Below are 27284 nucleotides of genomic sequence, written 5' to 3' on the forward strand. Positions count from 1 at the left end.
TGTAAATTGTTATTCGTTAGTTTTTTTCGGTAAAGCAAATTAAGTTAGTGTATGCCGATTGAAATAATCACATAATTTTCTCTCAGCAGCTCGTTAGGTAAAGACATTCGAGAGTTTTTGCTTCACTTCTACCGTATTTTTTGTTGAAATTTCAATATTCATTTTTATTTCGGCAATGCAATCGCTGTGAAAACCGAGCTTACAACCGAGTGTACTATACCATTTGACTCAGTTCACAAAATGTCAATCTCAATCAATTTTATCAGAGATGGCTAAACCGACTTTCACAAACTCACAAATAGAAGATCTTATGGTCCCATAAACTACTATTAAATGTTATCTCAATTCGACTTCCGGTTCCGAAATTACATGGTGATATGCGAAAAAAAAGGAAAAAAAATAGGCACTAACGTTTCTCAGAGATGGCTGAACCGATTTTCACAAATTTATTTTGAAATGAAAGGTCTTATGGCCCCTAACAAAGTTCCTGAATATCATTTTGATCCGACTTCTGGTTCCGGAATTACATGGTAATATGTGCAGATCTATGAGAAAATGCGTGCTCAATTTCCTCGGAAATTTCTCAACCGATTTGCACGAACCAAGATGAAAATAAAAGGTCCTGAATTTTTTTAAAAAGTCCCAGAAAAGTTGATCCAAAGCCGAACTTTGGTTCCGGTATTACAGTACAATTTGTTAAAAATTTCATGAGTATTTTTTCACAAGCGATAGCAAAACGTGGTGCACATATTCATAAAACTTACTGCTAAATCCATCTAGTTGGAAAATCTTGTTAGTTAGTGAATATAGAAAAAAATACCTTGGGACTATTAGTCTCCGTTTTCCGCTTCCGAATAGTGAAGAAAAGCTCCAAAAACGGAACTCACTTCGATTTCTCAGCAACGGTTAAGCCGATTTTCACAAAACATGATTTCAATTATAATTTAAATTAAGATGTAAAATCAATGGTATATTTTTTAGGGGTTATCGAGTTCCAATACTGTGTAATACAGCGCTATATTTATTATTAAATTTCTAAGAAACTACTCATGATTGTAGAAGCCATAAATGTCTGGTTTAACCTTTCTCATAAAGAAAGGATATTCGATTACTGTGAAAACCGACTTTTGAACCGAGGCCATATACCATTCGATTCATTTCGACGAACTGATCAAATTTCTGTATGACTAAAATATGCACTCAATTTTCTCCGTGATGGCTCAACTGATTTTTTAAGCTCGCTTTTCTCCGAGATGGCTCTACCGATTTACTCATACTTAGATTCTTTTTTTTTCTGATTGATTATGGACCTTTTAACCGACTGGTAAATCGGCCTCAATGTAGATTCAAATTAAAGATCTTACGTTTATTTACAAAGCTTCTCAATTTGGTGTAAAATAGGAAAACATTATTCTTAATTGGACTTAAAACTATTCCAATTTTTAAGTCAAGTCATGTTGTTTGCCATACAAACCGACTTCGACTTATCCGGTCTCCGAAAAGCGGCTTCGGAATTATCCAAAATTGGAATAAAAAAAGTGCAAAGTGCAAAAATATCCAAAACGGAGCTCACTCATTTTTCTCCAACATGGCTCAACCGACTTTCACAAACAAATATCCACAGGAATATTGCTGAGATTACAAGTCACATGAGAAAGGCATCATTACATCACTAGGTGGATTAAAACAGGTTTTTATATTAAAATGCCTGTATCTTAAATCAATAGAACTGTTACCGTGAGTAGCTTTTTGTGAGAAAAGCTTCGGAGTAGTAGCGTTTATGATTGTATCGAACGAGAAACGAGAGCAAAACAATAGTTTTACTTGCCATGTATTGGGTTTTTCCAAAGAAATCATACAACTAGTAAATATTCAGTCTGAACCATCTACCATCTGAACCATTTGGATCTATCATTTTTTTTCGAGACTTCCGTATCCGGGAACGAAGATTCGGTGTACTCAAAATCAATTTAGTTGGGCATCAATATAGTTTGGCATCAACTAATTAAACCTGTTAAATTGAAGCCATATACGGCTAGTTGAAAGAATTTTACCCGAAATTTTCAATGTCATGCATGAAAACACGCTCTTGAAAAGAAAATTTTCATACTTACCAGCCTGTAGTTCCGAATCCGAATGTAGCATTCGGATTAAATTTTATAGAGTTCTAAAGACTGTCTCAGAAAGTATGGACGCTACCAAAAACCGCTGCCATTTCGCAATGGTTCAAAATCTGTCAATTTTTATGGCTGCGTCCTGTTGTTTACACTCTTCTCTAACCACTTGTGCAGTTGTTTATTCGTTTTCATTAGTTTGTTTCGAAATGCGTGGACATTCAGCAGAACAACGTCAAAAAATTGTGTACAAATGGTGCACAGAACGCGGACTGTCACTGAGAAAGATAGCAAAAAATGGAAGGAGTAAGTGAAAAAGCCGTGCGAAATGCAATCAGGAAGTTTGGTGAGGATAACACCTTTGAGGATAAACCGAAAACGGGTCGAAGAAAAGGTCCTGCTAACCCTCAGTCGGATAAACGTATACTGAAGGCGTTCGAGCAAAAGAAGGAGGTTTCAGTTCGGGATGTGGCCAAAAAAGTGGTCACTTCGAAGTTAAATGTTCTTCGTGCTAAAGAACGTTTGAATCTTCGAACCTATGAGAAGCAGAAACAACCAAAACGTAGTCCGAAACAAGAAGCATCGATCAGGCCGAGGGTTCGAAAGCTGTACAATACGATTCTAGCTGTAAATTTGAACTGTATAATCATGGACGACGAAACCTACGTGAAACTCGATTACAAATCCTTGCGGGACCACAATATTATACGGTGCGAGAAGGGCAAGTGTTAAACCAGTCCGAGACGTCGATTGAAGTCGAAAAATTTGGTAAGAAAGCTATGGTCTGGCAAGCAATTTGTAACTGCGGTAAGATTTCGAAACCCTTCATCACCACTGCTTCAATGAACAGCGAAATATACATCGAGGAATGTTTACATAAACGACTTCTACTAATGATTCGAAGCCACAAGGATCCTGTTGTCTTCTGGCCAGATCTTGCTTTATATCACTACTCGAAATCAACGGTAGAATGGTATACTACCAAAAATGTCCCAAAAGACATGAATCCACCAAATTGCCCCCAACTTCGACTAATTGAGGAATTTTGGGCATTAACGAAGGCACATCTTAGGAAACATGTCTCGTCAGCCGAAACCATTCAACAGTTCGAAAAAGATTGGAAAAAAGTGCCCAAACTTGTCGCCAAGAAGTCTGTACGGAATTTAATGAGGAACATTCGCAAGAAGGTGCGCCAGCTAGTCTACAATGGCTAAGTAGCAAATGTTGAGAATAATATTCTGTTGTTGTTGTCTAATATTATCAGTATATGGAATAAAATTCGAATATCTAAGGTAACGGTTCCCTATTTCATCTGAGCTCCTATTTCCATCTCATCCCTTCACCTCATTACTTTGAATATGAATAATATTTTATAACGTAACTGAACCAAACTGTGAAATGTTTAAAAATGAATATTTAAGCTATTGTCACACTTTTCCTTTGGAAGAAATGGTTTTAAATTCTTCGGTGATCGTTTTTTTTTTCAATCAAAACAAACTCACTTTTCGATTTAGGACACATTTTCGTCTCAAAATTTACAGTTTACAGTTACTTTCTGAATATCGACTAAACGATTCGTCTCAAAACATGGTCAATGTTCCGCCCAATTACACTACTATTGAATGCTGGATGACTTTATAATTAGTAATGTTCACTTGCCACTTGTTTAATTAACGATTAAAAACTTCAAAAACTACCCGACAAGTAATAAAAGTCTTCAAAAATATGAGATGAAAGTTTTTCACTTAGTTTACTTGATTGCGCTTTCTTTTCGCAAAGTTGTCAAGTTTTCTCAAAATGTTACAAAACAAAAATTGATTTTCTTCTTCACATTATCATAAAAAAATATGTTTTTGGTATCCGTAACATTAGTTTAATTACATTATTGATATTAATATTTCGATAAAACTGTTTCGGCGTCGAATATTACCAGAAAAAGCGTGTTAAATACTAATCAAATAACCATAGTGGCAAATCTAGTAGCACTGGTTTCATTCCGCTATATGTCAACATAACGCTGTTAAGTGTGTGTGTTTCATCGGTTGTGCACAGAGATGCCAGATAATTTCATAGAAAATATGTCTTGCTTTGCATAAAAAGTCAAAACAAGTTTAAAATTTTAATATATAATTGTTTGTCAGTGTTCATCATCGATTTTCTGCTCAAAAGATTTCCATTTTAACATGTGATTTGTCCTTTGATTAATAAACTTTTAATGAATCACTGCAATCAAATACTAATAGATACTCAGAGAGAAAAGTCTATTTTTTTACTTCTCATTTTTTTTGAACCTATGCAAATCTGTATTAAATTTAGAAAATCTGTATAAAACCTGTACTTTGGTTTAAATCAGTATGCGAACGCAAAAATCTATTCAATAGAGATAAATCTGTGAAAATGGTATCTCTGGCTCTGCCTTTTTTTTTTAGAAGGGTTAATGTCTAAATATGTGTTGTCTCATAGTTGGCATTAGGCCGTTTTTAAGAAGAATTCTGGCATTTTGAACCTGCGAGTGTAATAGTGCAATATTTTGTTTTGATTGCTGTCGCCATTGCTAATTTATAGGATGAGTAAAGGATCAACGATAGGATGGATAAAAATCCATTGATATGAAATTAGGAGCGGAGTAGTGAACACATCATAAGTGTTTTTAGCTGTTATGAATATTAGTTGAATTTTGAAGAAATGTGGATCAATTCTCAATGTGGAGCAAGGCGAATGAAGCAGAAATATGAAATATTTATAGTGATTTTAGTAGCTAAATCGGGGTATTGAGGCAACGTCCTTACAAATGAGATGAAATAGGGAGCCCTTACCCTAACACTTGTGAATTATTCACAGCGAAATCAAAGTGCGTCCATACTTTTTGGGACCGTCTTTATGGGATTATAAGACCTTTCATTTGAACGTAGGCTTGTGAAAATTGGTTGAGTGGTCTTTGAATTAATCGAGTGCACTTCTTTTTACTTTTTTGCCCATTTTATCCCGTTACTCCGGAACCGGAAGCCGGATCAGGATGAAAGTCAATAGTATGTTATGGTATTTTTTAATCTAAATTGAAGGAAATCGGCTGAGCGGTCTTTGAGAAAATGGAGTGAACTTTTTTTCGTCTTTTCACACAACCATCTCCGAGAAAATCTAGTGCACATTTTTTTCCTTGTGCCTTGTGTCGTTATGGTTAACATTATTTCAAAATGAATACTTATTTTATAAAAGAACCGACACTTCGGACAATTTGCCAACTCGAACAACAAAGAACTTGGAACCGTGTTTCTACAAAAATTACCTCTAATATCTAATAACAACAAACTGATAAAACGTTTTATTAAACCATTATCTTCCTGGAATGATCTCGATAACAGAACACTGCAAAATGCATGTTTCTAAATTCAGGGTTGCTGCTCACTTATTTACTGACTCATTCTATAGGATACGGAAAAGGTTGAACAGTGAGATAGCCTTTGAATATATACAGAATTCAAAGCCTGGTCGCATCTGCACTACGTCTTTCATGATAGAAGTACGGTTTCCCTTTGGCGACAAGTCATTTCTCGGTGGCTCAAAAAATCAACCGCGATGCAGCAATTTTGAATTACCGCTGTCCTACCGGGATATAATTATGTGCGAGCCGTCTAATATGACGGGATGTTTGGATACTTCGGGGCTATTTTCTGTCAGCGCGGTCCGTGAAGGTTTGAGCACGAGTTTGCATCCATTATGAAGGTATCAATCGTAAGTCGGTTTGGTGGCGCGTGCAACGCATCAATCCACATATATTGACGCGTCTAATTATGGACTTCGTTGTTGATAAGTAGTATGTAGTTCCTTGCAGATTTCACAACCGATGTTCGGAGTCGTGAAAACTGCACACGTTGATCAACTCCAATATCGAGTTGGTGTAAATTGCAACGGGAAATCAATTAACCCGGACTTTTTCGATGCTAACTTTTCATTTAGGATAGGATATTATTATGGGAGTGAAAGAAGTACTTCTCGTGATTATAAGAATAAAATTGATCAAGATTGGCAACTAAAAGAGAATCCTCTCTTTAGGTATTTCATTTCATGTATTTCGTGTTGACCACTTCTACTAAGTATGTATTAAAAAACGTTTTGAGGCCGAATAATTTCATGGCATGGAACATCTCATAAATAATTTGAATTTCAAATTTTTGCATGGACAATTTTCTCACCGTTTGTTCCAGATTGATCGAAATGGCTACACAGAAACGTGTGCTAAAATCAGCTAATGTGTCCGAGTTTACTGTAGGATGCCGAACATATCGAACTGAAACGAAACTGAAAACATTCCGCAATGTATAAATGATATGAATTAAACATTGCCTCGTCGGATGGAGGATGAGAAAAAAATTTGATCATGTTTTCTTCTTGAGGAACTTGCTTGGCGTATGTTTGAGTCCTTTTGAACTTTGGCATCACCGTTTCAGTTCGCGTAGCAAACTGCAGAAAGTGTCACTAAAATGAGCACAAGAAGGCCACAGCCAAACAATTAGTTCCCAAACTGATTAATTTTTCTCGCTTATCATTAATTACCAGCCAATAAATGCCACTTAAATTGGCGAAGCGCTAATCGATGGACTCAGCGTTGAAATTCCATAACGAAAATTATCATTTTTTTCATTACAAAAAAAAAACGCCGACTTCGCAAACTGTTTCCTTTGCTGCACATGAAAGCATACAAACAAACAGAACGCTTTTAATTCCGAACTTGTACAAGCTAATTATTGACCACTTTGTTTCCTTCTGTTGCTCTCAATTTTCAGGTCAAGCAGGTGTCAATCAACTCGGAGGCGTTTTCGTCAACGGCAGACCCCTACCGGACATTGTTCGTCGGCGGATAGTGGAACTAGCACTGATGGGTGTTCGACCCTGTGACATTTCCCGACAGCTTCTGGTATCCCACGGTAAGTTCGAACGTTTGCTAATTCAGATCATCATCCACCATGAATAAATTTCTGACAGTACCCCCTGTTTACTCCCGCGGCATTTGCAGGTTGTGTATCAAAAATCCTCACCCGGTTCTACGAAACCGGCTCAATTCGACCGGGGTCGATTGGGGGCAGCAAAACTAAGGTAAGCACTAATTACTGAACGGTTCGAAAATAGGACCGCTTTGGCTATCGAATCAATGGAATCTTAATTAGTCCACTAATCATCGCCCTACCGGGCTTGAGGACGAGTGAAAACAACGGTGAACGTTTAATCAAAATATAAATTTCTAGCCTGGTACGGACCATTAATGAACTGTGAACAAAGCGCGAATGAAACGATGGGACGCATCATGCGACTGACAGCTTTCAGGGCTGCCACCCACCGAATATAGGCAACTGCCACTGTACCTGATGGAGAGGGTGAAATCTAATGTTCGAATGTACATACCACGATCTTTGCGTGCTGCAAACGATTTTGTCCAACCGAAAGTGGCCGGGGTGCGTGATCCGTTCAGTACGATCCGAATAGTGTTAAACGTATACAAAAGTATCGGTTCTTCTTTATGTTTGAGGTATCTAAACAGAAACGATTGTGTATGAGGGATCTAACGCTGGCGATAAGGAATATTGACTATAATTAGTTTTTACGCGACTCAATATGTCACTGTGAGGTTCAATTAAAGGTATGGGTGGGAGTAGGACAGAGATAGAGAAAGAGAGCAGTGAATGTTGCATGAGTTTGGATAATGGTTTATGGCAATCACTGGGCATTTCATTCCATAGCAGGTAACCGATTGTAGTTGGGAAAATTATGAGCGGAGAAATGCCAAAAGTTTTCTATAATATTCACAAGCAAATAAAAATAACAGAAGAAAATAGTGAATGAATAGAGTTTTGAGCAAGAATCGAGTTAAATTTTGAGATATTATTCTCTAAGGCAAAACAAATTTGAATTTTACATTTTTACATTACTCTAGCGGGTGAGACTGTATGAATTTAAATGCACCTTTTATCAACCAAGCAGATGTGTGCTTCTGTGGCTAAGTCGATTAACAGACGCACATTGTGAACCAATGATTCTCGGTTCAAGTCGCGGCGGTCGCTATCAGTATTCAATGTTTGAATTTCAATGAATTTCATATTATGTAATTTTAGACACAATATTAAATGTTATTCCACGTAAATTTGCGTGAACTGCGACGCTCCATTTATGTGCATCTAATAAGATGTAAAATTACAGAATTTTCTCGAAGTGTGCAAGAATAGTTTTCCAAATTGATTGCAATAAATTTGTTGAAAGACATAGTCAAAATTTTAGAAAACATTGCTCATTTTTATTTAAGATAATACAAGGTTCTTTACAAAGTGTGATAAAAAAGTTAATTTCGAGGCAATCTCGAACAAGATCATGGTGTCTTACGGTTCATTCATATTTACCAGGTGTGCCAGTGATAATGTGGGTTTTTTTTGGATGGAAATATATGTTGATTGTAAGTGATAGGCTCAAGATACTTACTGTCCGCTATTTGGTGAAACTTCTTTCTGTCATCCTCATAACTAGTGAAATGCAGCTCAGCAAGTGCGTGTGACACCCATGAAAACAAACGGTGGTCGGAAGGGGCCAGTTTCGGGAAGTATGGCCTGTGTGGTAAAATTTCCCTTCCGAATGACGTTTTTGGTCGCTTGTACAGTGCGTTCGGGAGCATTTCCGTGCTAAAAATAATTCTCTCGTGTTTTGTAGAACTCGTAGCAAAACCCTTTGGATCATGCAGAGAAAGCAAAATTTCGCTCACTGTTTTTCGCTTTTCTCTGCTGTCTATCATTCAGCTCATGTGGATGCCAATTTCCATTGACATGCAGACAATCTTGTCGACTAACGTTTGAACTGTCCGCCATTTCGTTTAACAATGCTTACAATTCGGCATCTTTGCCTTCCACACTGTGACTCCCACTTTGAAAACCCTTAAAGTAACATTCACAAATCACGACCTGTAGAGATTGCAGATCCAGCATTATTAACTGGCACATCTGGTTGTCACATGTTACAAATTTCAGCGCGATTTAGCCATGTGTTTTGTTTCTATAATCTTTTTGCCTTTCTCATATATAAAGGTTATGCAATCACTTTTGAACAGAGACCCGGAGGGCCGAGTGTCATACACCATTCGACTCAGTTCGTCGAGTACGCAAAATGTGTGTGTGTGTGTGTGTGTGTGTGTGTGTGTATGTGTGTGTGTATTTGGATCCAACTTCCGGTTCCGGAGTTATTGGGTAAAATGTGCAAAAAATTGAGAAAATAAGTGTTCTAACTTTTCTCATAGATGGCACGACCGATTTTCACAAACTTTGGTTCAAATGAAAGATCCTGTGGTCCCATGCGTAGTTCCTGAATTTTATGCGGATCCGACTTCCGGATCCGGAAATATAGGGTAAAGTGTGTTAAAAATTGTATACCATCACTGAAAATGGGGAAAAACCTTTAAAAAAAACCTAAATCGACCTCAAATCTTTTCCAATTGATAGTTTTTATCAGTAGACGGTCAAACAAACCGATTTCGGTTATTCTTTTAAAAATCGAAGAAAATTATTTTGAAGAATACTACAGTATTATATATGATAGTATGATTGATATGAGAAAGGCATCATTACATTATTAGGTTATTAATCTTTTTTTTTTGTTTATGAATTTTGAATAGTGCTGAGTATAGAATAACAAGAGTTCCGATATCTCATAAAAAATATATTTTGAGAGGCAAAACAGTGAAGGAAAAAATTGGCTAGTGTTGTTTCAGATTACACCGAATAATATTGGTTTATTGATGGCCGAAACTCCAAAAAGTAAAGTCTTGGCATTACATTCGTTTTGTGTAATTTGGCCTTTCTGTTTCAACAGACTTCTACGATTCTACTGACACCAAGAATCCTTTCGGGTCAGGGCTCGAACATACGACGACTGGTTTGTAAGACAAGTGTACTATACATTGAACCGTCAACCTGGGGCCCGTAACTCCAGTGCCCAATATTACTGTGCATTATTCGCAAAAAATTGCCTCCAATGAAGAGATGATCAAATTTTGTTTATACTAGACGATGAGCTGCCACACTAGAGCATCGCAATTATGGCTAAAATAAACGACCTATTACTTCTCCATTCATCATATTTGCTCGAGTTGGCTCCTTCTGATTATTAGTATTGCCCCTTGTAGTATTGTAACAGATTTAAAGATTTTTTTTTTCATTTTCGCATGACATTTTAGAACTCATTACATTGTCTTTTTTTCCCTTTATGGGCTACTCTAGCCGAGGGGGGTGGTTACAACGATCCGCACTTTCAATACCGGACGAACTAGGCTATGGTGCCCAAATGAACACTAGTAACGAAGGAGGAAATCCTCCAGCATGTAACCCAAGCGACAGATTCCTTTACGGCTATCAATTTGCAACTAAAGATACGAATATCTTCTATTGCAAGTTCACCAGAGAGTTTGTCACTTGGGCAGGAAGTGTGTGCTTCACCCTGTAACCAGTCAATCATTGAGTCGTGCGTCTGTATCGTATTGGTATTTTGTCATCCTACCAGCTGCTTCTGTGTCTTAAATGTCCTCGTCGATGAAACTTTGCAAAATTTCGCATTGTATCCGCTTCGGTCTTGGCCCTGCTTTTCTATATAGTCTTTTATGTCTAAAGCGGTACTTACGATTATTACTTTGAAGTTCCCTAATCAATGTAGATATGTTTGGTCTACTAACACTATCCAATCTAATCTATTCTGATTGTTTCTATCTTTGTCGAAGTTACGTTACATTTCCTTTTCCCAATTGCATCGCTTTTTTGACTATACCGGAGAAACCTGTTAATATCACAAGCTAATAGATTATCAAGAATAAAGGAATAATAATAATAATAATAATAATAATAATAATAATAATAATAATAATAATAATAATAATAATAATAATAATAATAATAATAATAATAATAATAATAATAATAATAATAATAATAATAATAATAATAATAATAATAATAATAATAATAATAATAATAATAATAATAATAATAATAATAATAATAATAATAATAATAATAATAGTAATAGTAATAATAATAATAATAATAATATTGATAATAATAAAAGTGATAGTAAAAATCGTAGTGCATTTTACTTACCAAAAGTTAGGTAATTACATAAAATATCTATTTTTCTTCATTTTCTTGAGAACATTCTAGGGTCTTTTTCTTGGTCTTAAATCTTCGATGATAATCCTTTACTTCAACAGGCTTGTTTTTCGTCAAGAAATTAAAAAATAAAAATAAAATACAATCAGGTGTTAGTAAGCTTGTTAAAAGTATATAATTTAAGGATGCGCATTTAACACTAGATTGCCCAGGAAAGTCACAATATGTAAACAATGGAAGGATTAAAATTCTGTGAACTTTTTTAATTCTTTATATAACGATGTATGCACTAAGGCACACTGCACTAGCTTTTATTTATTCTGTCACAGTTTTTTTTTTTTTTTTTTTTTTTTTTTTTTAATAACTATTTATTGGAATATGAGTTAAAATTAAATTATTAAGATTTAAATTGGGTGTTCAGCCACAAGTGGTGACTTTTCAGCCCTGTTATATATATATGATTTGGTTATTACCATGAAGACATCATTTGCTTCCGCAATTCTGAGATTTTTGTGTAGGGAAAATTCTAAACCTACTTGTATTGTGTAATGGGGAAAAGGAACTTATATACTAACTTACTAACTAATACAGAGAGCGAATCGATTCAATTGAAGATTGCATCGATTTTTGTCGGAATTTGCTTATAATATTATGTGACATTACATCTAATGGTTCTATATTTGTGAGTCTGTGTAACTCATTTGTACTAAACCAGGGAGGACGCTTCAGAATCATTTTCAGAATTTTATTCTGAATCCTTTGAAGCGTTTTCTTCCTGGTGGAACAACAGCTTGACCAAATTGGTACCGCATAAAGCATGGCTGGTCTGAAAATTTGTTTATAAATTAACAATTTGTTTTTTAGACAGAGCTTAGAATTTCTGTTTATAAGAGGATATAAACATTTAATATATTTATTACACTTTGCCTGGATTCCTTCAATGTGATCCTTGAAAGTGAGTTTTTTGTCATACGTTAAACCTAAGTATTTAGCTTGATCAGACCATGTCAATTCCAAGCCATTCAATTTGAGAATGTGATTATTGGTTGGTTTAAGAAAAGAAGCTCTTGGCTTGTGAGGAAAGATAATTAATTGCGTTTTTGCTGCATTTGGTTTAATTTTCCATTTTGACAGATAATCACTGAAAATATTTAAACTTCTTTGTAGGCGACTGCAAATCACTCTTAGATTTCTACCTGTGGCTAACAGACTTGTGTCGTCACAGAATAGCGATTTCTGACAACCAACGGGTAGATTTGGAAGATCAGAAGTGAAAATATTATACAAGATTGGAGCTACACTCGAACCCTGCGGAACACCGGCTCGTACGGGTAGCAATTCAGATTTACAATTCTGATAGCTAACCTGAAGAGTACGATCAGTTAAATAATTTTGAATCATTTTGATCAAATAAATAGGAAACTGGAAATCAGACATTTTTGCTATTAAACCTTTGTGCCAAACACTGTCGAATGCTTTTTCTATGTCTAGAAAAGCAACTCCAGTGGATAACCCAGAAGATTTATTTGATTTTATCATGTTCGTTACTCTGACAAGTTGATGAGTAGTTGAATGTTCATGACGAAATCCAAACTGCTCTGGTAAAAAAATTGAATTCTCATTTATATGAGTCATCATTCTTAACAAGATAATTTTTTCAAAAAGTTTACTGATAGAAGAAAGTAAGCTAATTGGGCGATAACTTGATGTTTCTGCTGGGTTTTTATCAGGTTTTAGGATAGGAATTACTTTAGCGTTTTTCCATCTTTTTGGGAAGTAAGCTAATGAAAAACACTTGTTGAAAATTTTAACCAGGAGTCTCAAGGCAACATCGGGAAGATTTTTAATAAGAATATTAAAAATTCCATCATTACCAGGAGCCTTCATGTTTTTGAGTTTCCTAATAATTGATTTAATTTCATCAAAATTCGTCTCAATAATGTCATCGTGTGATAACACTTGGGTTGAAATATGATCATACTTCAGTGAGACTTCATTTTCAATAGGACTCACAACGTTTAAATTAAAATTGTGGACACTCTCGAACTGCTGAGCAAGTTTTTGAGCTTTTTCACCATTTGTAAGAAGTATTTGATTTCCTTCCTTGAGAGCAGGAATTGGTTTCTGAGGTTTCTTAAGAACCTTAGAAAGTTTCCAGAAAGGTTTAGAATATGGTTTAATTTGTTCAACTTCTTTAGCGAAATTTTCATTTCGCAAAAGAGTAAATCTATGTTTAATTTCTTTTTGTAAATCCTTAACTATGTTTTTCATAGCAGGATCACGAGAACGTTGATATTGTCGTCGACGAACATTCTTCAACCGAATGAGCAGTTGAAGATTGTCATCGATGATAGGAGAATTTAATTTAGTTTGAGCTTTGGGAACTGAAAGATTTCTAGCTTCGATAATATAATGATTCAAATTATCAATTGCTGTGTCGATGTCCGCAGAATTTTCTAAAATAGTTTCATGATCCACATGATTTTCAATGTGAGATCTGTAATCCAACCAATTAGCTCTATGATAGTTGAAAATAGAACTAATTGGATTAATTATAGCTTCGTTGGAAAGTCTGAATGTTACAGGAAGATGATCTGAGTCAAAATCAGCATGAGTGATCGGTTCACTACAAATGTGACTTTGATCTGTTAGAACCAGATCAATTGTAGACGGGTTTTTCACGGAAGAGAAACAAGTAGGATTACTGGGATGAAGAACTGTAAAGTAACCAGCTGAGAGTTGATTATGAAGTATTTTACCATTACTGTTATTTTGCCTACAATTCCACTGGACATGCTTAGCATTTAAGTCCCCTATTACGAAAAATTTCGATCGATATCTTGTAAGTTTTTGCAAATCGCCTTTAAAGAAATTTAATTGTTCGCCGGTGCATTGGAATGGCAAATATGCTCCAGCGATGAAATAAATTCCATGAATGGTTTCAACTTCGATTCCCAAGCTTTCAATAACTTTAGTATTGAAAGAAGGTAAAATTCGATGTTTAATTTGCCGTTGGACAAAAATGGCAACTCCACCACCAATTCCAGTAAACCTGTCAAATCGATGAACCACATAATGTGGATTACTTTTCAATTTTACATTTGGTTTAAGAAAAGTTTCTGTCACAATGGCAATATGAATTTTGTGAACTTTGAGAAAATTATAAAATTCATCTTCACTCGATTTCAAAGATCGAGCATTCCAATTTAAAATATTCAAATAATTATTTAACATCACTGTTAAATTTTAAATTCATTATAATATTATTTGCAAATTTCCATCCGATTTGAAATGCTTCAAAAAGTGATGAAGTCGAATTCATTTGGATGATCATTTGAAAAAGTTGATCTTGTAGGTAGATCATTTTATTTTCAGTTATATCGCCTAAATCGACTTCATTTAAAGAAGCGAATGGCATTGAAGAAATATTTGTAGGTAGACTGCCATTAGAAGAAGATGATTTGGCCGGTCTACCTATTAATAAATTGTTTTCGTTAGAAGAAGAACTGCAAGGCGGTCCTGTGTTTTGATTATTTACATTAGAAGAAATAGGAGATAGATTTCTACCTAATATACCAGCATAACTGACATTAGAAGAAGATGATGACGAGGTCGATCTACCTGTCAATAAATTGTTTTCGTTAGAAGACGAATTGGCAGGTGCCTTAGAAGAATTTTCAGGTATATTCTGTAAATTTAAGGTCGTTGATTTGACTTGTTGTCTAAGCGAACGAGCGTTTAAAATTTTTTCCCTGACAGGACATTTCAAATAATTGGATTTATGATTTCCATTGCAATTTGAACATGAAAATTTATCAGTGGTTTCATTCGTTGGACAATCGTCTTTCGAATGCGATTTACCACAATTCAAACACCGTATATCCATATGACAATTTTTGGTTCCATGACCGAAGCCTTGGCAACGACGACATTGCGTTAAGTTTGCAATACGATTATGCCGTTTATAATGTTCCCAATGAATTTTGATGTGGGAAATGAAACGTACTTTTTCTAAAGTTTTCAAATTGTTTACATCACTTCGATTGAAGTGTATTAGGTAAAGTTCATGGGAAATTCCAGAGCGTGGTTTAGAAGTACCATTTGCTCTTTTTTTCATAAGTATTACTTGGGAAGGGGCAAAACCAAGCAATTCTTTTAGTTCATTTTTAATTTCATCAATACTTTGATCATTTGATAAGCCTTTCAAGACAGCCTTGAAGGGTCTGTCTGATTTTATATCATATGAATAAAATTTATGAAGTTTTTCGGACAAATATCGAATAAGACGTTCGTAATCTTCCAATCCATCCACCAAGACTCGACATTCTCCTCTTCGTCCGATTTGAAATGATACTTTTACTTCCGGGAGAAAAGTAGAAAGCTCAGTACGGAATGCTTTGAAGTCGGAAATCATCACCGTCACAGGTGGCATAGATTGATGTTTCTTCCCAGAACGACAAGCGTCCATTTTGGGAATTTTTGAAGAATTTTCTTCTATGTCGCTACAATCGGATTCAGGAAGAATCTCGTAAATATTGTTAGACGGCATAGGATCAACGGAAGGGCAATCCGTCCGTTGTCTTTTATTTTTACATTCAGATTCTATAAGATCGTGAATGTTATTAGAAAAATGTTGAATAACGGATTGTGATTTATTCCGTATTGAATTATTTTTAGCCTTAGGCTTGTTGCCTTTCCGGTTGGACGCAGGCATTTTTGAAATTAATGAAATTTTAAATTAAATTAACTAGGCTAAATTAGTCTTCGATTAGACTCCTAGCTAGCCTTAAAAAAGGCTGATTAATTTCTTAGTCACTCTAATATCACTCTTTGTATCACTTAGTCACTCTAATATCACTCTTTGTATCACTTAGTCACTTAGTTAGTGATTCAGGTAGCCTTGAAAAAGACTGAATCCTTGAATCAATGAAACTCTAGGTAGCCAGAAAAAAATTCCAGGAGCCAAGAGCTATACTCGTGCGGTGCGAACGACTGTTCAACACCGACTGAGTCACAGTTTTAATTATTGACTTTCTTTCTTCTAATAATTTTGACTGCTTTTTAGCAATTTAGGTCTAAACTAAGTTTTGGGCCTTTTAGTGTTGAGCACGCATCCAGGAAACAAGGACTATATGTATTTCGTGAAAAAATACATGGTGTGATTGTATGAAATGGTCCACGTGAACCGTTCTTTTCCAAAAACACACATCTCACACTCTCAGTTAGAAGGTGACATCTGTGTCCAAGTTGGAGAAATCTAAATACATTCAAACCTTTCCCAATTTGAGAGTGTATTTACACCTGATCAATCAGTTTCGCCGTCATTGCAACTTATAAACATTAGTACCGATACCGAACCGGATCGGAAAGGATTGAGAGTTCCTTAACGGTTCATAAGATGTCACTTTACTCCTATTCCTGATAACAATAGTCCTCCTTTTTGAATTAAATTCACCAGTTTAGGACGACTATTATATATTGATATTCATGCCAACTAGATCAAGCTAATTCAAATTGGTGACCAATTCCAGGCATAAGAATGCTCGAAACCATCCAATGACCTATTGTCAATTTCAAGCAGTATTAGTCCTGTCCACTCCGAGATCGATGCAGATAATAATAATAATTTTCATCTTTTTACTTTTATAAGCGAACGATCGATCGATCTCGGTATGGTCTGACTTTGTCAATACGAAGTATAAATTGACTCCCACCCCCATCCGCCAAAGGGGGGTACACGCCCTGTAGCTCATCATCCAAAGCCTACACTCTAAAAAAATTTGAATTTTACAGGTGACTTAATCCCTCATACGATGTAATTCATAAAGACCTAATTTGTCAAATGACGGAAAATTTTATTTGTAATGACTTAATGTTAGATGGTCTTGAATTTTACTGGTTTCGACTGTAACTTGCGTTCTACTAGCAAGTGCGACTGTATGAATTTAAATGCACTTTTTACCGGCCAAGCAGATGCATGCTTCTGTGGCTCAGTCGATTATCAGACGAACTTGCTATCCAATGATTCTCGGTTCAAGTCGCGGTGGGTTGCTAAAAAATTCTTTTTTTTTTTATTTCAATGAATTTCATGTCATGGAGTTTTAGACACAATATTAAATGTTCTTCCACGTAAAATTGCGTGAATTGCGACGCTCCATTTATGTGCATTTAATAAGATGTAAAAATTTTTAAGTGTGTAGGGTTTTTATAACTCATTACATTGTTATCGAAATTGAAATATAGGTTTATGAAACCGTTCATTTATGCCGATATTCCCGGAAGCGGAAGCACATAGGGAAAGTCATTTTTTTCTGGTCAACAACTAACAAGACATCTTAATTGTAGCAATTTTAGCACAATTTTGAAGAGTTCTGGTTCTCTTCTGGACAAATTACACCGAGTTTTAATGTATTTAGTTGCTCCTGCATAGTTCATTTCTAGTCCCTTAGGGTGTATGCAAAGGAACACGGCCTCGAAGCGTTTTGCATAAATCGCACTCATCGCGATTTTAATTTTTTTCCTGAGGGAGGATTGATTTTTTTGCTCCAATTTTTGCTCCAATTGATTTTCCGTACTTTAAAGTAAATAAAAACAAATTTCCAAAACGGAATTTATGGCCCTTTTAATTGATTACACTTCGAGTGCCATACTCTGCAAGTCTTTTGTTCGATGGAGGACTAATTCAGGGTTGGTATTCATAGCGAAAATTTTAAAAATATTCTTAATTATAGGTCGCGTAGAATCGGAAGAGCACCCATCGGGTTGCATACTTTCGTGTAGATGTGTAAATATGTCCAATATCGTAAAGCAATCCAATATTAGGTTTAAGTATCGAAGGAAGTTAAATATGTGATACGAACTAGTAAGTAGTGAGGCACATAAATTTTGCACAAAAGGCAACAAAACATCAAAGAATTCTCGAAAGTCCACTACTCAGATTATTATAATTAAAACAGTAGCTAATAAAGTACCCTTTTCTGTACTCAATTTTCGCTGCCATATTTCGTATGAAAATTATATAAAAATTTAGACAGTAAATCTTGGGTTGGTTCTACCGTAAATCAATGTGATGGAAACATCAAACCCAATCGTATGTTTTGTTATATGCAAAATTTAGTATTAATTACCTATCCTACTATGAAGTTATATGTGCTTCGTAAAAATGCTTTTTTTAACCATTAATGTTGGCCAAAGAACTAACGAAGTGAATTTCGTTTATGCTTCTCGAAATCCTCGACAGGCAGTGTAATGAAAACGCAATTCCCCGACCTTTTTCTACGCTACTGAGTTCAACTTTCCCATGCGGTTCTCAAGGCTTAGCCATCCATCGCAAACCACGGTGTCATTCGTTTACCGAGAGCGATTGTGCTTTTTTTTCCACCGCATTAAATGTTCGGTGCTTCCTTCCATTTGGCGGGTGAATTATGACCTATGTTCGTGCAAGATCATCTGGACAAGATACCGACCGACCTGCCAACCCCAAGTCAGTGAGATTGTTGGGAAAATTTTGTATTCCGCTAGTAGGTACTCGGAGCTGGGAGGAGTTACGGTTGTATTTGGTACTCTGAGTAATGGTCTCCGGTACTGAGACACACTGCTATACGCCCAACCCCACTTGCACGAGTAACCGACAGTAGCTCAGGGCAAGCGAGACGACACTAGTTTCGTGCGGAACATATGTAAAGGTCGTTAAACAGATAAACGATGATGTGTGCAACATAAATCATAGCTGCGCATAGGTCGTGTTGTGGTTTGTTGCTCCGCTCGACACAGGAAGTTGATGATCTCTTTTATTTTGAGGTATTCTTCGAACATGGAAAAGCTGACAAAACGGTTAGTAAATTTAAATTAAATTTTACGATGTTTATCTGGTCGCTGATCGGGGATCGGTGGCTCTTCGCCGGGACTTGACGCGCTCTGCCCGTGGGGTGGCATGGGCGCAGTCTTGGGGGTCAATGTGGTGTGAACATCGCTACAACCAGGGTGGTAAATGCAAATGAAGCGATGGATGAACGAGATTAGCATTGGTAACATTTGCATAAATTAGCGGGGTCCGGATCCTTGTGGCTGGATCGAATCTTTCGATATTTGTTCGTGTGTATGTATGTGTGTGTGTGTGTGTACGTGAGTCAGCGTTTTGGGTGCTACTGACGGTATTGTTCACAGCACAGTCATCGGCTAAATTCACCTGTTCTGCTCACGGGAAACAGGCTGTTTTTTTCATATGTTTTGTCTGGAAAATAATGATGCGAAATTAGAAGCCGTGGGGTCTCCTTTTTCGGAGTGCTAATCGGTTCTGGATGCGGTCGTTGGCAAACTGAGATAGATCAGAGATGAGTTACGGAGTATTTATCATTCTGTTCATTAATAGGTTGTTGATGGCATGGATTTTTTGTGCTTCGAGACATCTTTCGAGACAACAAGTGATTCGCACACTTGTTCGTTTTCAACACGTAAAACATTGGCCGTTTACCACAATCCTCTCCAAAACAAAACTAGTTATTACTGCAACGAGTAAAGTTTTTGAGACCTGCCGAGTTCAGAAAAACCGACCAGTGTAGAAAAACTAGGACAAAGTTTTTTCTCAAATTGCAAAAAAAAATCTTCAAGGTTTTTAGTTCCATTTACAATATCGGAAAATAACAATTGTTGAATAAAGGTAAACCTTTTTGCTCTACTACTGAAAAATAAAAGTGAATTTCATTTTTGAGCACAGAAATCGGTACTTCTGGAATCGGAAACTGGGAACCAGCATAGGCCAAGGCCATTAGCTAACAAGCCCCTATAAATTAGAACAGTTTTTGGCACCATTTTTGAAAGATTTTACGTATTTAGCATCGCCCCTTATGGTACATTATGCGTGATGACTAATTCAGAAAATGGTATTCAGGTTGGTAGATCACTCGTCTCATTGCATACTTCCGTGTGGACGTATAAAAACACACGAAGTGAAGCGATGCAAAGCGAAATTTGACAGATTGTGAGTAGTCCGCGACAAAGTTTCGTTCATTTGATTCCAGGTTAAAAATGACAGTCAGCGTAAGCACTATTTGATTAGTCACTAGTTGCTAGTTGCAATGCATAGTGTTTACTCGATTATACATGTCATTTTTTTACAGGAATCAAATGAGATCTGTCAAGTTTCGCATCCCATCACGTATCGCCTTCACTGTGTTTTTGCCAAGGGATGTCGAGTTTTTCGAATTACTCGATTATTCAGTAATCCAATGTAATTTTCAGAACCCATCGATTAAATTTTAAATGGATTATTTCGATTAAATTTTACATTTACGTTCGATTGTTATTATTGGGATTTTCGAATTTTTCGGTCATTCTTATAATCGAATATCATTTTTAAACTAATCGAATAAATTTCAACCGATGAATGGGGTTATAAATCGATTACTAAATGAATCGATCGATATTCCGACATTCCTAGTTTCGCCCTTAGGTTTTTGGCAGAAGGCAAACGTCACGTGGAGCGTCAAGACGCGCCTGACAGAGTGAACACGATACGCTAACAGTACTTCGTATTGAACGAAACAGCCGTGCATCGCTCCGCACTCTGCGCTTACTCTAGCAAATGTCTTAGGTTGCTGACAGAGTGGAAGAGTCACGCGAAGCGTCGAGACGCGCCTACGAGCTAGTTCCATTTGATGAAAGCAAACCTGTCAGAGTGAATGCGATGCGATAACAGTACATCGCATAGAATCGCTTCGTTTCGGTACGCATTCCGCGGTCACTCTGACATCAACCGGGACGCGGTACGTAACGCGAAAGATTTCCAATCCCGACCAAAATTATCGCGTAGATTTTTCTAGTTTTTCGTACCATTTTCATTTAAAAATTTATGAAAATTTAATAGACTCTTTTCATCGAGATAGCACGAAATATTATCAAAGCTCGTTTAATTCACTTTCATTGATTGTACTTGCCAGTAATTTCTAATGTTTTCCAAACCTCTTGGCAGCACTTGTTCACAAGAGCTCATTTCCGATAGTTGCGAGATTGTTGATCCCAAAGCGCATTTCGTTGCAAAACTGCAACGATTCGCGCTTATGAGCTTGTTTGATTCATTTAAAGCAAACATGTAAGGTTGCCGTCAGGGTGAACGCGATTTGCGAAGCGAAGTGGAGCGTTATGATGCGATGCATTGTTATCGCATCGCCTTTACTATGACATGTTTGCTTCGGTTTAATGTAAAAAGCTCGTACGCGCGTCTAGACGCTAGAGCACTCTGAGTGTGCATCGCATCAAAACCCTTCGCCTCGATTCGCAAATCGCATTCACTCTGACAGCAACCTTTCAATGCTGTCAAAATAAGCACAGAATACGAAACGAAATTAAGTTTTGCCTGGTTTTTGTACTCCGGAAGCAACCTTATTCTGCAGAACAGTTTTCGAAACCCAACACGCCTGAATTTGATTACGAAGTTCGTTCATATTTTTGATGAAAATTTGCGGCAATCAAATCAAAGAAATACGCAAATATTTGGTAAGTCCAATTTATTTCACAAAAAGTGCACATTAGAATTTTGTTGGTCAATCAGCAAAAACTTTTCTATTATCTCGAAAATAAATCATGAATGGCCGAGTTGTCAATAATTGATCGGAAAATGAATATTGCGCTTTTTGAAATTGTGAACACAAAAGCTAGAATTGAAAAGGTTGTTTTTTTTTGTTTAGATTATAGAGGTTTTAACCTTGAGGTCATTCGCCTCTTCGGGTGTGCGGGATTGGGAATCGAACCCAGGTGGGTTGCGTGAAAGGCATCGACTTACCCATCACGCTATATCGCGCACTTAGCCAAGAACGAGGTACGAGTGCTAAAGTTTAATAATACAGTTTATACAATTTTGTAGGAATATTAAACCCTACATTTTTTGGCAGTTGTGTTTTTCTGAGACTTGTTTAATTTCTTTCGTTGGCGTACGGGACAATTGTTAATAATTAGGTTTTCAAAAGCGGAGAAAAGTATCTGTAACTATTCAATCCTTTTAAAGCTTTTTCTCTACTTCTTAAAATTTTGGTGCGATCTAGCTCAACATCACCTTAAAATTTATTTAAATCTTTTTATGCTTTTATGACGCATAAAAACCATTGAAATATGATCTAGAATTAAATACAGTAATCACATTAGTAATTTTAAACATATTAAACTACTTTCAAACCTGATAATTGGAATAATAATTTAGACTTTAATTAAATTTAATTCCGAAAGATATTTTAATAGACATTATTGAACTTAATTATCTTAATTATCTGATTGCTGTACAATTTGATTAAAATGAAAGGTTCGTCATCAATAGCCAGTAGTAACTTGTAGGATAAACAGTGGGTTGCAAGCGCATACGTTTAATCAATACAGCAAACGACTTTGAATCTGTTATATAAAATACATAACATTCAATAGGTGGAATCCCTCGGCTGCAGGTAGAAAGTTTCTATGCAAAAATCAACACATTTGCTCTTAAAGCACCGGCTAAAATTATATCCGGTTATCCCAATCAATTTTTTTTGTCCGGATCTTGCACTAAAAGTAGCTTTAAAAGTTTTCTACTCTGGAAAGTTCAAGTCCGATTTTTACACATAACTTGTTAATTCGATTTTCGTACTTAAAACTACCTAGAAGGTTGCACTAATCAGCCGTTTATATAACGCTCAATCACATTTTTAAATCTGCTATTTTTTAAACAGTATCACACACAGAGATATTCTTTATAAAAAGCTTTGGAAATTAAGGTTTCATTCATATCCATTCATGTTAACCAGAATATGTGTATTAGGCCGCAAAAAACTTTTTTTGTTGTTGAGTCACGATGGAAAAATCTAAAATTGTAGTGGTCTAAAACTATAACCAAAATGGAACGGGTGTCGATCGATTTTCACGAACTTAGATTCAAAACAAAGTTATTATGATAGTAGCATTTGGCGCAGCGTTTGAATGGTGCGTTTCAATTGGCGTAGCTAAATCCCGCCCTCCTGTTACTTCTGTGTATGATATTTAAGGTAAATACGTTAATATTAATCAGCTGCATAGCGCGCTTTGTGATTGGACATGATTTTCTTATCATTATAATTGTTCTTCATCGCAGCATGTATGTTAATATTATAAGCTGATTTGCCTTTTTCATATAGAAAGGTTATGCAATCACTGTGAAAAACGACTTTTGATCCGAGGCCGAGGGCCGAGTTTTGTATACCACTCGACTCAGTTCGGCGAGTACGCAAAATGTGTGTGTGTAACGTTTTTTTGCACTAACTTTTCTCGGAGATGGCTGAACCGATTTTCACAAACTTAGATTCAAATGAAAGGCTTGGGGTCTCATATAAAATTCCTGAATATTATTTGGATTCGACTTCCGGTTCCGGAGTTATGGCGCGACAGATTTTCACAAACTCAAATGAAAGGTCCTGTGGTCCCATACGTAATTCCTGAATTTCATCCGGATCCGACTTCCGGGTTCGGAAATATAGGGTAAAGTGTGTTTAAAATTGTATACCATCACTGAAAAGAGCGAAAAACCGTAAAAAAATTTTGCCTGAACACGCATAAACAAGCTTTGTTTTGTTTACTTTTTGACAATTAACAATATTAGAAAAAATCTAAGTGGAACTCGATGCAATTTTATTGGGCCTTTTCAAAGTTAGTTTTAATTATTAAAAATCCGAAAACTTATCAAAAGTTCAACACATATTTAAAAAAATGATGTTTATAACTCTACCAGGAAAGAACAAATCTATGCATTACCTTCAACAGAATTATGGGATTTTATATTTTCTGCAATTATTCCAAACAAAGCATGCAAAAGAAAATATCTCGAAACAAGTTATGAATAAAAAACCGATTTTAAGAGAGTTGCCATGAAAACGCTTTGTATATCCGAAACAGTGCGACCTAGACTTTTGGTATATTTGACAAAGTAAATTATTTTCAATAGTTCTAAAACTTTGTAGAAGAAAAAAAAATTCGATCTCTCCAGAAATAAAAGTTATGGTTATATATTTTGTCAGGTAGGCCATGAATAATTAGGGATAGAATCAAATTACGCGGTATATATTTGTAAATAATTTCTTAAAAGCATCTATATGCATTAAAAGAACGGTTTGGCAGCTACTGATTCATGTTCACGTTTTTATTGATTCGAACCACTGTGCGACGTACGAAAAAACTCTCCTGACGAGCTTAAACTTAATGATATCGAATAAAAATGAGAGCTAATAAGTTTTGACATTTACGTCACTTATACCAATATATCACAGGAACCGTAAATGACAGCCATTTGATCTTCAAACCTGTTTAAAGAACACAGAGTAGCATTGTTGAAATATTGATTCCGAATCAGACAGTGATACTAATAACGTTAAAGACATTTTTAAATTCTAAGTAAAACCGAAATTTATCTTATCAAAAAACATTCGTTTCAAAATTCATTATAGTAGGAAATATGTGATACGAAAAGAAAATACTGACTATTTTTATTTACTGTGAATCAAAAAATTTGCTTGTTTTCACTCCTGGTCCAAATCGATATTAACTGAAGTGGGTTTGTGTTGTTTCATAATGAACTGCAATCATGCTTCAGCAGAGCTTGTTCGGTTATTCTATGGAGTAATTGGTTTTAAATGTGTTGTCAAATTTTGACCGAACATTCAGAACACATAACTAGTAACTGTAGTAAATTATTTGGTTTGTTTGGTTTATAGATTTAATCTGAATTTCGAATAAAATATTAGCCAAACAAAATTTTATAGGAGAAGGATGAGATTTTGACTAAAATATTATTTTTTTTAAACATACCACGTTTTTGTGTATGTACAATTACAGGTAGTGAATTATTAGGTGATACGTAATCATTATATAATATAGCTTATCATATAACAACTGGAAGAATGCTTCATCACTTCACGATAAAAAAAACATGTAAAATAGTATGGTATGGTAGAATATATGTTTATTACGTAAAATGATTGATGTTTAGACAAGTGCAATCGTTTGTACTGCCATCAAACAACAACAAAATCATGCGAAATCTTATCAGCATATTGAAATATATTGCTTTATACAGCATTACAGCTTTTCGATACGGCTCGTAAATGTGTTTATGTTCCCATAACTGGCGGCACGTAAATTACCCAGATTTCGTCCTGTTGTTGGCCACGCTTTCCACCGACGACAAACGTAGCCAGACAGTCTAGTTCGGCTGCCGCTTATTGATTGTACATGCAAAGCTAATAAACCTGGTTGAGCCCACCCCATCCGAAATTTGAATGCGAGCTGAATGAAGGAAAAAAAACTAACAAACCCGCAGGTGCAAAGTACCATAAAGGTGTGATAAAACCCCTGCTTTCGGTTGGAAACACAATGTAAATAAATCACGTCATACACGCGACGCTTGCTTCGGCAGAGGTTTCGGATCATGTAGTCGAGTTTATTTCGTTTAATCATCTAACCAGTGTAATGTAGTGAGCTGCACTTCGGGTGTAATGAATAATTTTCATATTTAGTTTAATGTCCACACTATTACGGTGACCATCAATCATTGTAGCTACCTGTGGGGCGGGAAGTCGACAAACAGCGAACCGCTGCTCGAAGTGTACCCTGCTTCAGATTGGTTCCGTGGCACAGCACACCGCGGGAGTATGCAACAGGCATGCACACGGGTGCCAAGCAATAACGCAGCATGTGTCTAACAATAATCGCACCAAGTAGGTAGTATTTCCACCATAGGCAGCCACCATAGGGTTGCTATAGTTGATAAGTGATAATTATGAGCTCTTGTTGGGGAGTTGATTTACAACGCTTACGGTAGCTTCCGTTTGTTTGTATCGAAGGGGGTTAAATTGGTAGTCGATATTGAGCCGCAAATATTTGAACAAGTGGGCTGAAATTGAGCCGATGTGTTGAGTATCCTCCTAGGAACAATCGTACAAAATTAGTTTTATGGATCGTAATCTCAACTTTCATCTGAAAAAATATATGGAAAAATTAACAAATTATTCACATACTTTGAAAAAATCGTGAAAGGTTACGTTCCGAAAAAGGAATAGAAATAAAATATGAGCATATTGCTCAAACCAAAAACTCCCGAAATGTAAAATAAAATCTTTTAACCATTTGTGATACTTGAAAAAATCTGTGTAAATTGTGGAAAATATGTCTAAATATATGAGAAGCGCAAAAGAATTGCTGATGATGTTCATTTGAACTGATTCTCCGCTAAATGTTGAAACAATAATATGCGATTCAGACGATCCGTCTTCTTCCGTAACCCTCTCCGGAAGGTCAGCGTCTGTCAAAATTAGTTCAATAATTTCTTTACCGGAACGTTCACACGTGCCGGCCGGCAAGCGGTTCCGCAACGGTGACGTTGTGTGTGAATGTCTCCTTAAGAATGTATTCAACTAATTTTTACGGTGACGGTAACGGATGTTGACTGTGACGGAAGGTGTCGGACCGTCTGAATCGTACGCAAAGTAGGCGGATTCGATGTGGTGAAATTCGGCGGAATGCGCGCTTTACGATTTTCACCAATCATTCAACAACTGGATCGATTTCCGAAAAATAAAAGAACACTCAATTTTATGTTATTACATTTAAAACATCTAAGTATGCTTGGAGTTTTTAATTTTTGCTTTGTGAAGCCGTAATTTGGTTACTGTTTCCTTACATGGAGATGTTTTAAAAATTGAGAAACAGTATTTAAAGCGAATTTTTACAAAATATATGATTTTGAGATTCAAAACTATAAAATTTCAGAAGAAATCGTTGTGATTCAAAACGAATTTGCAAAATTTTCGCCATTTTCTTTATGTCTCGAGTGCGCTGTTTCGTGCAGTACTGGTGTGGAAAATACACGGTGGGCTTACTGCTATATATCGTGAGCAAAATCACATGAGAAACAATGAATCGAAATAGTAGAAAATTGGGTTTTGTTATCGAAATGATAGCATAATGCATACAAAAAATTATAAAATGTTATTAAAAAATCAGTTTCCGCACTATTGTGGATTGCATTGTATTTGCGGAAATGTCAAAA

The 27284-nt window shown here is 35.9% G+C and overlaps 1 protein-coding gene across 1 annotated transcript in view; it reads left to right on the plus strand.

Annotated features, from left to right (window-relative positions):
- The window catches only part of LOC131430654 (paired box pox-neuro protein), a 132783-nt gene that overhangs the window by 73518 nt on the left and 31981 nt on the right, over positions 1-27284 (plus strand). The window contains exons 3-4 of the mRNA XM_058595778.1: positions 6899-7039; positions 7129-7208. Of these exons, the coding sequence (XP_058451761.1) occupies positions 6899-7039; positions 7129-7208 (221 nt within the window). The remainder of the gene's footprint in view (positions 1-6898; positions 7040-7128; positions 7209-27284) is intronic.

The sequence above is a fragment of the Malaya genurostris genome, chromosome 2, assembly GCF_030247185.1.
Source record: "Malaya genurostris strain Urasoe2022 chromosome 2, Malgen_1.1, whole genome shotgun sequence".
NCBI classification, from domain to species: Eukaryota; Metazoa; Arthropoda; class Insecta; order Diptera; family Culicidae; genus Malaya; species Malaya genurostris.